A 14,055-nucleotide genomic window follows, 5' to 3' on the forward strand; every position below is an offset into this window, starting at 1 on the left:
ACAGAGACACAGACACACAGAGACAGACACACAGAGACACAGACACAGAGACACAGACACACAGAGACAGACACACAGAGACACAGACACAGAGACACAGACACACAGAGACAGACACACAGAGACACAGACACAGAGACACAGACACACAGAGACAGACACACAGAGACACAGAGACACAGACACACAGAGACAGAGACACAGAGACACAGACACACAGAGACAGAGACACAGAGACACAGACACAGAGACACAGACACACAGAGACAGAGACACAGAGACACAGACACAGAGACACAGACACACAGAGACAGAGACACAGAGACACAGACACAGAGACACAGACACACACGCACACAGACACACACACACACACACACACACACGTATTACAACGGCAAAGCTCTTAGACACATTAAGTTCATATTTCAATAACTGGACATTTACATTCATTCATTTAGCAGAGTGTTCATCATTTATCAACACTTTCACATGTTTATGGTTCTCTGATGTTAGAACACATGACATGCAAATAAACATGAAATATTTTTTAATGTTTAAAAAAAGATATTAATCAAAAACCTTTTAGTACGTGTTTTATTTTAATTGTTTTGTTTGATTATAATTTTTTATAGGGTTGGATTAGATGGCCAAAATTATGTTGTGATTATTTTGTCATATATTGCAGTTTTGAACATTTAATTTGATATAAATTAATTAATTTGTGTTGAGACACAAAGACTCCATTGGCTTGCTTAGTTTGGGTTTAAAAGACACTAAATATTCAGAAATCGATCACTGACACAATCAGATGAGCCGAGCTGAATAATCACACGTTTGTCTTTACAGCTGAATTTGAATTTGTCTCACATTTGAAGTTTGCATCAGATTCTGTTATCTTCCTGTTTATCACTGTGAAGCTGCTTTGAAACAACCTGTACATTTAGATTATTAAAATGTTGTGGGAACTTTGTTTTGAAATATTCGTAAAACGTTAAAATGTCAAAAAAAAAAAAATGTACAAAAACGTTTGTTTCGGCATTCTACACACTTTATTTTTCACCCAAAATATAACATTAATTGAATGTTTATTTTTAATATTCTAAGAGCATTAAAATGTCTAGTTTTCTTGCCGTAATTTAAAAGTTATTTAATAGTTACAAAACAAACATTTTTAGAACATTCATCAAGTACAAATAACATCATAAGAACATTCCGAGAATATTAATCTCTCAACCTTATGAGAACGTATTTCAAATATTAATAAAGTTATAAGAATGTTGCCTAAATGTTTAGTTCTAACGTTTATAAAACATTAGTAAAAAGTGAACGTTGTGAGAATGTACTGCTGAGACGGCTAAAGTAAACCGTTTTAAGGCCGTTCACACTTCTGTTCACTCTTTATAAGAACTAATATTCATGTCTTCAATTCTTCACTTTCACCTGTTCCAACCCTCATGTTTTTATTTTGGCAGAATATTGGTAAAATGCTGTAAAATGATGGCAATTATGCAAATTTAATTAATGCAAATGTCATAAATAAAGTGAATCGAGCACACATTGCATTTCCAAAATGCATGTTAAACTCACGTCAAAAAACACGTTAAAAACATGCGATTATCAGCTGCATGTGTGTAAATGAACACAGTCATGCTTTTCGCTCTGAAACATGCCGCACAACATGGGCTGCTTATTTCATTAAATTATTCTTCGATAATCGCATTGTTTTATATCGGGGATTTCGATTATTATTCGGATGTCGTTCTGTCATCATTTAGGCTATTCTCCCTCATTTCATGCCTCTATCATTTAAAGAGGACTTTCATCGCACGGACAAAAAACTCTAAATATCTTCTTTTATGTTTCACAGAAGAAAGAAAGCCATAGGGGTTTGTAGGTGAGTAAAAGCAAGAAAGAATTCAGATTTCAGAACTAACAGAAGCTCATAATTAAACAAGGTTGTAATCATGGTGTGTTTGTCTGTGATCCTGATCAGATTCTCTGGAATCACGTGTCAAACATTCCTGGCTGATGCTGGAGCTGATAGAGTAACACAGAAGACAGATGCCTGACAGATCTGCAGTCAGCTGCATAAACAGAACTAACTACCAGCAGTTAACCAAGGGGTAATCAGTCTTATTTTTCAGATTCAAATTACACCAATCTTTTTGTAAATTATGCCCAGTCTTGAACTCTGATGTTTTTAAGGCTAGTCTGATCAGTGTGTGTGACGGAAGAGAAGGGGATGAGCAGCGTTCTGGACGTCTGTGATACCTGATACATACATAAATGATACGTACCGGATACATAAATGTCGTTCTGAAGTTCACAGGCCGCAAACTCAGATTTGGAGTAACCGGGCAGAGCGGCGGCGGAGGTCCACTCTCCTGACGACACGTTCAGCTTCTCTGTGAAGGAGAGTCTGGAGAAACCGTTCTTATCACAGCCACCGATCACGAAGATCACCTCAGCCCAGCCAGAGCACCTGATTACACACACACACACACACACATGCACACACACGTGCGCGCACACACATACACATACACACACACGCGCACACACACAAAAACACACAGACACACACACACAAAAACAAACACACACACACAAAACAAAAATCACACACACACACACACACAAACAAACAAACATGTGCACACAGACACACACACACAAACAAAAACAAACACACACACACACACAGACACAAACGTGCACACACACACACAAACAAACATGTGCACACAGACACACACACACAAACAAAAACAAACACACACACACACACAGACACAAACGTGCACACACACACACAAACAAACATGTGCACACAGACACACACACACAAACAAAAACAAACACACACACACACACAGACACAAACGTGCACACACACACACAAACAAACATGTGCACACAGACACACACACACAAACAAAAACAAACACACACACACACACAGACACAAACGTGCACACACACACACAAACAAACATGTGCACACAGACACACACACACAAACAAAAACAAACACACACACACACACAGACACAAACATGTGTACACACACACAAACAAACAGACACACACACAGACACACAAACATGTGCACAGACACACACACACAAACAAAAACAAACACACCCACACACACACACACACACAAACAAAAACAAACACACACACACACACACACGATGTTCATTATTAATCAGTGACTGACTGATCAGCAGCAGTGCATCTCTTCTGTGATCTGCTGTAGTTTATTATGGCGGTTTTAGCAGTTTATTAATGTTTGTGTCGTATGTACAGCTCATGTTGATCTCAGTGAACATTCTGCAACACATTTTACAGATATCCAGGTAAACAAATAGAAGCTTAAGATTTTTTTTTTAAATAACGAGTTCATCTTTCTAAAAATCTGAATATTATGACAAAGCATGAAGATGAAACCTGAAGCATCTTACAGGGTTTCTGCAGATCTTACAAAGGTCGTAAAAAGTCTTAATTCTTCCTTCCACTAATTTAGGTCTTAAATCAGAGCAGAAAGTCTTCAATTCATAAAGTCGTGGCATTAAATGTTGCATTTACAAGTCTAATGTTTCTGTTTGTTTATCTGGATATCTGTAAAATATGTAGCAAAACTGAGCTGAACGTACGACACAAATTAGAGCACGAAAAAAGCAGTCCACGCTTCAGACTATAATTTTGCAAACAGAACAAAAAGTGTTATGAATTAGACATGAAGATATGCACCAGTGGCCTGTTTTTATGCATGTTATGGGCCAAATCAAAACTCAGCATTGGCCCGCAGGCCCTTGTTTGGGTTTAGACGGAAGCGGGACTCACCGGCGGGGTCTGGTGCGCTCCGACTGCACCTCCCGTCCAAACACGCGGTACATGCGCGCCTCCTGCAGCAGCGGCCGGAGCTCCGCACACTCCTGCACCAGCTCATCCGCCTCCAGCGCGCCGGTGAAGAACGGCGGGTCCAGCAGAGGCAGACGCAGCCGCTCCAGCAGCTCCCTGAGGTCCTGCTTCCGCTCGTCCGGCCGGTGATGGACCCAGCGGAGCGCGGCGGTCACCAGAACCTCCTCCGTCACCTGCAGACGCTCGCAGGCCAGCAGCTCCAGCACGCGGGCTTTGGGCAGGCCGAGGAACTCGTCGTGCCGCAGCACCTGCTGGAAGTCCTGGTAGAGCAGCGTCTGGCACTGCTCCCGCAGCGGCTGCAGCACGTACAGGCTGGCGAAGTCCATCAGCCCCAGGCAGTTTGAGTGGCTGACGCGCTCCTGCAGGAACTGCACGCAGGCTTTGGACAGGACGGGAACGTCCAGCCGATCCGCCGCCTGGAAGACGCTCTCCACGTTCTCCTCGTCCAGCTTCAGCCGGCCCTCGTACATGAAGTCCAGCAGGCTGTCCATGGCGGCGCTGGAGATGCCCTGCAGCTTGACCGCGGGCTGCCGGTTCTCCTGGAAGCCGCTGCTGTTGAACATGCTGCGGAAGTAGAGGCTGCTGGCGCAGAGCGTGGCGCGGTGACACGGGAACTCGCATCCGTCCACCTGCAGAACCACGTCTGTGAAGGTGCCGCTGCGCCGGTAAGAGTTCAGCACCTGCAGGATGTGCTCGGCGTGACACGAGCCCGAGCAGAAGCTGACCTTTGACCTGCCGTCCATCAGCTCGCCGTTCGTGCCGAAGCCCATTCTGGACGGATGACGACTGTGAGGAGCGACAGCATTACTGAGACACTATTGCAGGTTTATTTACAATTTAAAGACCTGAACAGCACACGTTGCTATCCGTGTTTAAACTAAACTCATTTCTGTCATGACAACTCTCGGAGGGATTGGCATGGTAATGTACATGACAATGTTAATGTTAATGTATTTGGTCTTGGCGGAATAGATCTGCTATGATGCTGCTGTGAGCATGTAAGAAATGCTGCTGCTGCACATATAACATACCTGAAATAACCCCCATATAGCGTACATGAATCACCTCGTAGCAGATCCTTTAATCATCTGAATGTGTATTCAGCTAATTTGGAACTTTAGTAAAATTTCTGTCATGACAACTCTCTGAGGGATTGGCATGGTAATGTACATGACAGTGTTAATGTATTTGGTCTTGGCGGAATAGATCTGCTACACTGCTGCTGCTGCTGCGGCAAAGCAAGTACCGAGACTTGCTACTGCTAATACATCCACAACATGCTGCTGTGAGCATGTAAGAAATATTGCTGCTGCAAATATAACATACATGAAATAACCCCCCATATAGCATACATGAATCACCTTGTAGCAGATCTATACAGGTGGAGCTGGGGAAGGTGGAGGGTTTCTGAAGCAAGCTGCACTGCTACGGCAAGCACTAGTCATATATTTGAATGCTGAGCAGCGAGCTCATTGGCTACCGATACAGGAGAGAACCAATCAGCTGTGCCATGTGATAATGATGTCATCAGGTCAGATTGAGTTAGACCTATCGGACTGCGCCATCTACAGTTTCATGCCAGAGCTCTGTATTTAAGCCTGGCCAGTTTAAACATTCAGTCGGTTGAATGCATAGAATCAGTGTACTGGATCCGTGCATTGTCTTAAAGTTTTTAATGTTATCAAACAACAAAAGACAGGGAAATCACTCACTGCTCTTGATTGAATAGCTTTTGTAACTTTAATAAGGATTAATCTTTAATTTATACAGTCAAATATGCAATGTTATTTTACATTTGATTACTTTATTCAGTTTCTGTACTTAAAAACTAATGTTAGACCTACCTAAAAAACCTGAAAAGCACTGTTTATTTTATCTTTGCTCTGTTGTATTTACTGTTGTATTTATTTGTGCTGTTGCTTGTAGTTAGATTATGTGTTCTTATTTTCTTTATTTTTATTTGACAATATAGTTTTTTCCCTAAAGGGTTTCTGAAGCAAGCTGCACTGCTACGGCAAGCACTAGTCATATATTTGAATGCTGAGCAGCGAGCTCATTGGCTACCGATACAGGAGAGAACCAATCAGCTGTGCCATGTGATAATGATGTCATCAGGTCAGATTGAGTTAGACCTATCGGACTGCGCCATCTAGAGTTTCATGCCAGAACTCTGTATTTAAGCCTGGCCAGTTTAAACATTCAGTCGGTTGAATGCATAGAATCAGTGTACTGGATCCGTGCATTGTCTTAAAGTTTTTAATGTTATCAAACAACAAAAGACAGGGAAATCACTCACTGCTCTTGATTGAATAGCTTTTGTAACTTTAATAAGGATTAATCTTTAATTTATACAGTCAAATATGCAATGTTATTTTACATTTGATTACTTTATTCAGTTTCTGTACTTAAAAACTAATGTTAGACCTACCTAAAAAACCTGAAAAGCACTGTTTATTTGATTTGTATCTTTCCTCGGTTGTATTTATTTGTTCTGTTGCTTGTAGTTAGATTATTTGTTCTTATTTTCTTTATTTTTATTTGACAATATAATTCTTTTTCCCTAAAAAAGCACACCGAATCGTGAGTAATTTGAACCGTTACACCCCTAATACATACATACATATATATATATATATATATATATGAAATTTAATTTAATATACATTATATTATATTAATTTTAAGTTTCACTGATTTGTTCAGTTTTTTTATTTTATTTTAATTTTTAGTAGTTTTTAAAAAATATTTATATAGTTTTTATTAATTTTCAGTATTAGTTTTAATAATAAATTTCAGTATTAGTTTGAGTTATTTTAGTACATCAAGTTAAACTGAATTAAAATATGAAAATTTGCTTTGGCAACTAGCTGAAATAAAATATGTTTAGGTTTGAAAAATTTGTTTCAGTTAACGTTTATTTTATTTCAAGCAGGGTTATTGTAATGAACTAAAACTAAATCTAAATCTGAAACCACGAAAAGCATTTTTTGTTACTTTACAATTTTTGTTAGAAAATAAACTTTAACTGGAATGAAATAAAATAAAATATAAAACACGTATTTTATTGCAGCTACTTGCCAAGGCAAATTTTTATATAGTTTAACTTTAAGTGCTAAAATAACTCAAACTAAAACAAAAATATATTATTATATATTTTTAATATTTATTATTATATTTATAATATCATAATAAACTTTACAGAAAGATTTAAAAGAAACAAAAACTAATAAAAATGACAAAAACACTACAAAAATTAAAAGGAAAACCAAAAATATATAACATATAATAGCATCTCAATGATACTAAAACAACACAGATTTCAAGATACAAAAAATGTTTTTATGGTTTTAGTTTTAGTGTGAATCTGCCATGCTATGTTTTTATGAGCTCATATTAATTACATAAAAATATGATATGATTTGTACACTGCAGGACTATTTAAAATATTGAAAGCAAAATGCTGATTAAAAATGACGCAAATTCAACAAACACTTTCCCTTAAACATCTTCACAATTCTGCAGTCACATTATGCATCAACTATCCCAAACTTTCAGTTATCTCATGTTTGCAGTCTTTCATCTGCATTTACATAAATGCAATATAATTCAAATGCAAAACAGTCTTGAATAGAAACGCCTCAGAATTGTTGGATAAGCATGCATATTTATCAGAGCTCACCTGTGTGAAGCACGCTCAGGGAGTCTTCAGATCAGCGATGAGAATTGAGCGTCACCTGCAACACGTTTATACCTGCTGTGTTCTGAGTGGGAGGAGCTTATGCACAAGCAGTGATGTCACTGGCTGCCGTGGAAACTCATTTCCTGTTCCCATTAAATCAACTTCCCTTCCCTGTTCACTAGTAGTGCTTCACTGCAAACAACTGCTGCAGAATCAGGACTTAAATAGCAGTCTGCTGTGTTTTAGCATGAATTCTGAGAGTTTATTGTAGAATTGATCAAATCTGTAACTGTTATGATACCAGATGAGTCTGTACGTTATTGTATAATTATGATAAACACACATTCCGTGTAATTATTTAATGAGGATTTGGCAGTTTTTGATTTAATAAAAGCAGCAAGACTCTGATTTTACTGCAGTGTAATTTTACATAGGCAAGTAACCATTTCACATTTTGGAAATAAAATTAAAATATCAATTTAAATCAGCTTTTGTTCTGAATAACTTTGCAGGCATTAAATATTATCCCTTGAGTTCGTTCAAAGGTGAAAGCAAACAGGTGTATCAGCATTGTGCTGCATGATAAAATCTTTGGTTTCACTATCAAATTAAATTAGAAGCAAGAAGACTAAGAATGTTTGTAATGTCAGATCTTCATAATAAAGTGTTGATGAAGTGATGTATTCCTGTTTCCCAATTTTACCACAGAAACGAGTCTGTCAAATTACAAAGAACCTCCTAAAACCTGGCGTTATTTACTGTATCATTTACAACAGTAAATACTAAATACAGTAAATGTTTTTGCTTTCTGGCCAACATATTGTAAATACATGTTAAATATATGTTGTAAACTGTGATGTTAAATTAAAATTGAAAATACATTTAGTTACAACATTCATAAACCAAAATATATTTCAAAATGTATTTTAGGGGCAAGAAAATCCATTTCCAATCTAACAGTATAGCCTATGCTTAGTCTAAATGCACATGTGGATGGAATAGGCCACTACAGATCAAAAACAGATTTACAATGATTCGATAATGTTTTTAAACAATTTTTTTCAAATGCGTTAAGTTTGCGTTATAGACAGCAAATAAAGTTGTGACATCAATGTATGTTCTTAGATTGAAAATATATGGAGGGCAAAATAAATTTTTATATTTAAAATATTTAAAAATATATATTATATTTGTAAAATATATTTTCAAAAATGTACAAAAAAATGGTCAAAATATATTGGTTATATATACACACACACACACACACACACACACATATATATATATATAGAGCGAGAGAGACACACACACACACACAGAGAGCGAGAGAGACACACACACACACACAGAGAGCGAGAGAGACACACACACACACACAGAGAGCGAGAGAGACACACACACACACACACACACGGAGAGCGAGAGAGACACACACAGAGAGCAGGCGGGAGGAGGGAGAGGGAGGTCCAATCCCATACAAGGCTTGAGCGCAGAAGGAAAAAACAAGAGAGTATTTGCAGGATATTCTCACAGCAGGATGTGTAGCGGAGCAGAGAGAGACGGAGGAGCACATGCAGCTGTAGTGAGACGCTGAGGAGACCAGCATGAGACCGTCAGCAGCAGAGAACAGCACAGGAGCAGCACACTACTGAGGTGACACACCTGAAACACACCTGCGCTTCAGCGCAATCTCACTCTGAAGCCAGTCTTATGTTTCGGATGTTTGCTTTTCTGATCTCGCGTTTTATGGGTTTCCTTCGATTGGCACAAGATGAGTAATTGCTGGAGATCAGAGGGTTAATTTCTGCTGAAACATCACCCTCTGATATATATTTAACACATAATGTGGAAATGGAGATTAACCTTTAATATTTCTGCTGTGCTCACCACGTGTGGGCGTTTCTGTTCGTCAAATATCAAACACAGAAACCAGATCAGTGCATTTGAGACAGGAGTGACACATCTATTGACATCGAGAAAGATTCAATGTTCCACTTCAGCAGACATCACTGGAGTTAAAAACAGAAGCTGTGATGTGAGCGCCTGCGGAGTGATGTCATGTTCATGTCATTCATCCTCATTCACTCGCTCTTCTGTGTCTCTGCAGCATCATGGGCACACGTCTCTGGATACTGATGCTCGTGGTGAACCAGGTCTCGCCGTACAGACGTCCAGCAGAGCCTTCGCCCTGTCAAGTGGTGAGTTACAGCATCTCTCAGTTTGGTGTTCAACTTCTGACTCAAACGGCCTTTTGGTGTTCTCTCTGAGTGAACAAATTACTATAACGACTGATGATCCATGTGCGATTCTTTGCTTAGAAACTGAAAATTTTCTGTGCCAATCAGATTCCTAAAGTCGGTCAAAACGGTCAACCTGTTTGAAAAAAAAAAACCCACAAGTGAGACCTCTTTTAGCAGTGAAATTGGAGTAAATGGAGACTATTGCTCAAAAGTGTCTTCTCTAGAATTTCAGATGCTCAAACGATCGGTTTTGTAATCGAAAGCCTTGAAATATAACTCAGCAGTTTCTCATCAAATCATCCGTGTTGCTCCACAATCATAATATAGCTCTGTAGACTTACTGTACACTCTAAAAAATGCTGGGTTGTTTCAACCCAACTTTGGGTCAAATATGGACTAACCCAACTTTTGGGTTAAAAATGTAATGTAAAAATTTAACCCAACGGTTGGGTGAGTCCATATTTGACCCAAAGTTGGGTTGAAACAACCCAGCATTTTTTAGAGTGTAAGCCAACTATTGACTCGCTTGTGCCTGTTTCCTCAGGGTCTATGAAATGCTTCAGTATTAATTAAATAGATTCACACACATTGGCAAAGACCAAACAGACCCACATCTAGAGAACCATATTAGGCAGAAACATCCTCCCAGTGCGTCCAGTGAGGATGGTGGAGACGGCACGATTACGAGTCTTAGACTAAACCATAGAGTCTGATAAGATGAACTGATTATAGCAGGTTAGTGAGTTCAGGGCAGGAAATCTCCTCTGACCGTGTGATTGGACATCAGTGACACACGGCTAATGAGCGCAGAGGAAGTGTGTGTAGGATGAAATACCACAGTGCTCCATTACATCTCCATCCTCTCGCCGAACTCTGGCCCAGAGGCGAGGGAAAATCCTGAAACACCATTCCTGAGCCACAGTTATCCAGAGAGCATAAATAATGTGTGGCTCTGGCGTGTAGATGGAGCACAGATAGTGTAAACTGAGAGCTGCTTTCAGTCATTCGTCATGCTAAAAACCATGGGGTCTATTGTGTTGAAATATTCCAGGAAACAGCTGTATGATGTCATGAGTAATGCACGGTGTACGTCAGTATGGTTTGGACATCACTTGTGGTAAATAATGTTGGCTAATAGCACTCGTTCTTGTTGTTTTAAGGTCCACGAGGATGTCGACTGCAGCAGTCTGAACCTCAGACGGGTCCCGGCGCAGCTGCCGGCCTTTATCCACCTCCTCGATCTGTCTCGAAACCTCCTGCAGAACCTCACGGACCGGGAGCTTCCGGCGCTCTCCACCGTCCAGCATCTGAACCTCCACGCCAACAAGATCCAGTTCATCCAGCCGGGCCTGTTCCAGGACACGAGCCGTTTGGAGGTGCTGGATCTATCGGGAAACTCGCTGGACCTTTATGCGGCTTTGAAAACTCACATCGGGCCGCTCAAATCACTCCAGCATCTGGATTTGTCCGGAAACGGTCTGTTCACGGATATGAGCGACTATTTCCTGAGCGACGCCCCGGTCCTCACCAACCTCTCTTTAGACGGGAACAGCATTACTAAAATAAGCAGGCACACATTCAACGGATCTCAGGCTTTAAGAAACATCGACCTACACAATAACGTCATCATAGAAATTGAAGAAGGTGCTTTCGAGTCGCTGACGGGGCTCTCAGAACTCGATCTGTCGGTGAACTCCATTTCATGCATCACGGACTTCAACCTCGTTCAGCTCAAAACGCTAAACTTGAGCAAAAACAGCCTGACTAACTTCCAGACCGTTGATTCGGATCTGGAGTTTGAGCTTCTGTATCTGGACCTGAGGGAAAATAAAATCCTGTACTTCCCCGTGCTTCCCGAGAGGAACAAACTCATGTACCTGGACCTGTCCAGAAACCTCTTGAGAAGCGTGAACTGCTCCGGTCCGCTAGAAGAGCTGGAGAACCTGAAGGCCAGCGGGTATCTGTTCACCGACCACGACAAACCCCTTTGCCTTTGCGTCAATCAGAGGCACCAGGATCTTCCCAGGTTGCTCTACTTGGACTTGAGCTACAACCAGCTCAAAGCGATTCCGTCCTCGTTCTTCAGCAGCATGGTTTCTCTGGAGAGCCTAAACATCAGCAATAACTGTTTAGAGAGCTTCAATGTGGATTCAGAAGGCCGTCTGAACGTGTTGAAAACCTTGGACATCAGCTACAACAACCTGCAGAACTTGTCCTTCGGCGAGAGCACGCTGGCTGCGTTGGAAGTCTTGCACCTTCAGGGAAACGCTCTGAGCATGCTAGACGCCGGGATTTTCTCAAGGCTCCCCAACATACGAAGCCTTCACCTTCAGCAAAACCTGTTTAGCATCTGTCCTTCGCTCAAGGGTCCAATGCACGACTGCATCCGACTGTCCTCTATCCCGACCCTGAGCTATCTGTACCTCTCGGAGAACAGTCTTGCATCGGTTCCACCAGGTGCGTTTCGCGGAACCCCGCTGCTTATTCTGGATCTTTCTCAGAATGCCGACATGGGCTTGGGCCCGTCAACTCTCTCAGGTTTGGAGACGACCCTCGCCCATCTTTCTCTAAGAGGAAACCAGCTCCAAACCCTAGCTGTCGACTTCACCTTCTTCCGGAAACTCAAGTCTTTGGATCTGTCAGTGAACCGACTCACGGGGGTCTCTCTGTGGAGCGGAGATTCTTCTGTGGAGTCCTTGAACCTCCAGAATAACAGTTTGGTCACACTCGCATCCGACACGGTTTTCGCTCTGCAGAAATCGCTCCGGACTTTATACGTGGGCTCGAACCCCTTGAGCTGCTGCGGAAACCCGTACCTCCTCACGTTGCTCCAGCAGGACAGACTGAACGTGCCGGACATCGCCGCCGCGACCTGCTGGTACACCAGAGACTCGGAGAGCGTTGAGATCAGCGTGAGCGCCGTGCAATCGGAGCACTGCGAGTCTGTGGACGGGAAAGTGTTGTGGATCAGCGTGATTGTTGTGCTCGCGCTCGGACTGACGCTGGTGTCGGTGGTCGCCTTGAAACTCTGTCACTCAAAGACACACAGATTCAAAAGAGGCATCAAGGCTTGAGTCTGCAGACAAAGAAGGAAAAGAAACCGAAGCGTTCTCACCTGACTGTGGTGCCACATGCATGACAGCTGGGTTTCAGTATGTGATGCGTGGGTGGATCTGGAACAAGTTCAGTGTCAAATCCTGATCACCATCCTTTGCATTCACATAAATTTGCTATTTAAACAGAAATGCATGCAATATTCACAGAATAAACAGTGAGGGTCACTCGGGACGTGCTCTTGCATTCAAAACCAGCTAAATGCAAGAACACATCCTGAGTGAACGGCCCCTCAGACTGCACAAATGATCTGAATTAGCAAAACGAAACACGTTTTTTTTTGTGCTAATACAGGATATCTTCTGCAATTACACTACACTTTCTGATGCACGCACTTTATTGATTGTGATTTGTGAATATGGGAGTGAAATGTACCTGCAATGTGTTTGCATAATGTGAAAACTGCATGCAAGCAGAGGTCAGATTCACTGGACAGAGTTCTAGAGCGAGACACGTGATTGCAGGAGTGTGTTTTCAATATCGATGTGGCGTGTATGTTGTGCATTAGCCGAAGGAATTTCATCGGCCGGAGGAAGTGTTTTTACTGGAACACCTGCAGCAGAGCGTCTCTCAGCGTCGCTTTCCTGTTGTTGAGCTCAGTTTCCTTTCGGTGAACGCAGCATTGCATTCGCCTTGATGATTTATTCATTCAGTCTCTCTCAGTGTCACTGAACTGTGTTGGACTGGTGATCAGGTTCAGCTCCGCTCCGAACACAAACACACATCGCCTGCGATGTTTGTTTGGTCAGTCGGGTCTTTTTTTAGATATTTCCAGCCTGGAGCTGAAATAAGTTTGACCCTGGAGTCTATATCAGGCGCGGATAAAGATAGACAGGAAATCCCTGTTGAGGGAAGCGCGCATCATCACCGCAGATATTAATAGAGGTTTGTTTCAGAGGCTGTTGACGTGCTAATGACAGCAGCTTCCTCCTGTCCGTCTGAGTCACGGCCACGCCCCCTTCTGCTTTCCAGCTACACATGACAAAACCCGCAGTCACACACACACACACACTCGCACTCACTCACTCACTCACTCACACACACACACACTCACTCACTCACTCACACTCACACACACTCTCACACACACAC

General features: G+C 41.6%; 2 protein-coding genes across 2 annotated transcripts in view; one reads left to right on the top strand and one right to left on the bottom strand.

Annotated features, from left to right (window-relative positions):
- Nucleotides 1-7,700, bottom strand: part of klhl35 (kelch-like family member 35) — a 10,021-nt gene extending 2,321 nt beyond the window's left edge. The window contains exons 1-3 of the mRNA XM_016561834.1: nucleotides 7,610-7,700; nucleotides 3,853-4,716; nucleotides 2,301-2,485 (exon numbers count right to left, since the gene is read on the bottom strand). Of these exons, the coding sequence (XP_016417320.1) occupies nucleotides 2,301-2,485; nucleotides 3,853-4,700 (1,033 nt within the window). The 5' untranslated portion in view covers nucleotides 4,701-4,716; nucleotides 7,610-7,700. The remainder of the gene's footprint in view (nucleotides 1-2,300; nucleotides 2,486-3,852; nucleotides 4,717-7,609) is intronic.
- A 1,343-nt stretch (nucleotides 7,701-9,043) lies between these two features.
- Nucleotides 9,044-14,019, top strand: lrrc32 (leucine rich repeat containing 32). Its single transcript, XM_016561829.1, has 3 exons — nucleotides 9,044-9,262; nucleotides 9,717-9,807; nucleotides 11,010-14,019. The coding sequence occupies exons 2-3, from the start codon at nucleotides 9,721-9,723 to the stop codon at nucleotides 12,921-12,923; spliced, it is 2,001 nt and encodes a 666-aa protein (XP_016417315.1). The 5' UTR covers nucleotides 9,044-9,262; nucleotides 9,717-9,720; the 3' UTR covers nucleotides 12,924-14,019.
- The last annotated feature ends 36 nt before the right edge of the window (nucleotides 14,020-14,055 follow it).

This window comes from Sinocyclocheilus rhinocerous, unplaced genomic scaffold (assembly GCF_001515625.1).
Source record: "Sinocyclocheilus rhinocerous isolate Xijiao unplaced genomic scaffold, SAMN03320098_v1.1 scaffold1220, whole genome shotgun sequence".
NCBI lineage: Eukaryota > Metazoa > Chordata > Actinopteri > Cypriniformes > Cyprinidae > Sinocyclocheilus > Sinocyclocheilus rhinocerous.

Bases quoted from the DNA above. Each gene is read 5' to 3' on its own strand.
- lrrc32 (XM_016561829.1), top strand. From the start codon at position 9,721: ATGGGCACACGTCTCTGGATACTGATGCTCGTGGTGAACCAGGTCTCG. The intron at 9,808-11,009 runs GTGAGTTACAGC...TGTTGTTTTAAG, and splicing joins AGCCTTCGCCCTGTCAAGTG to GTCCACGAGGATGTCGACTG.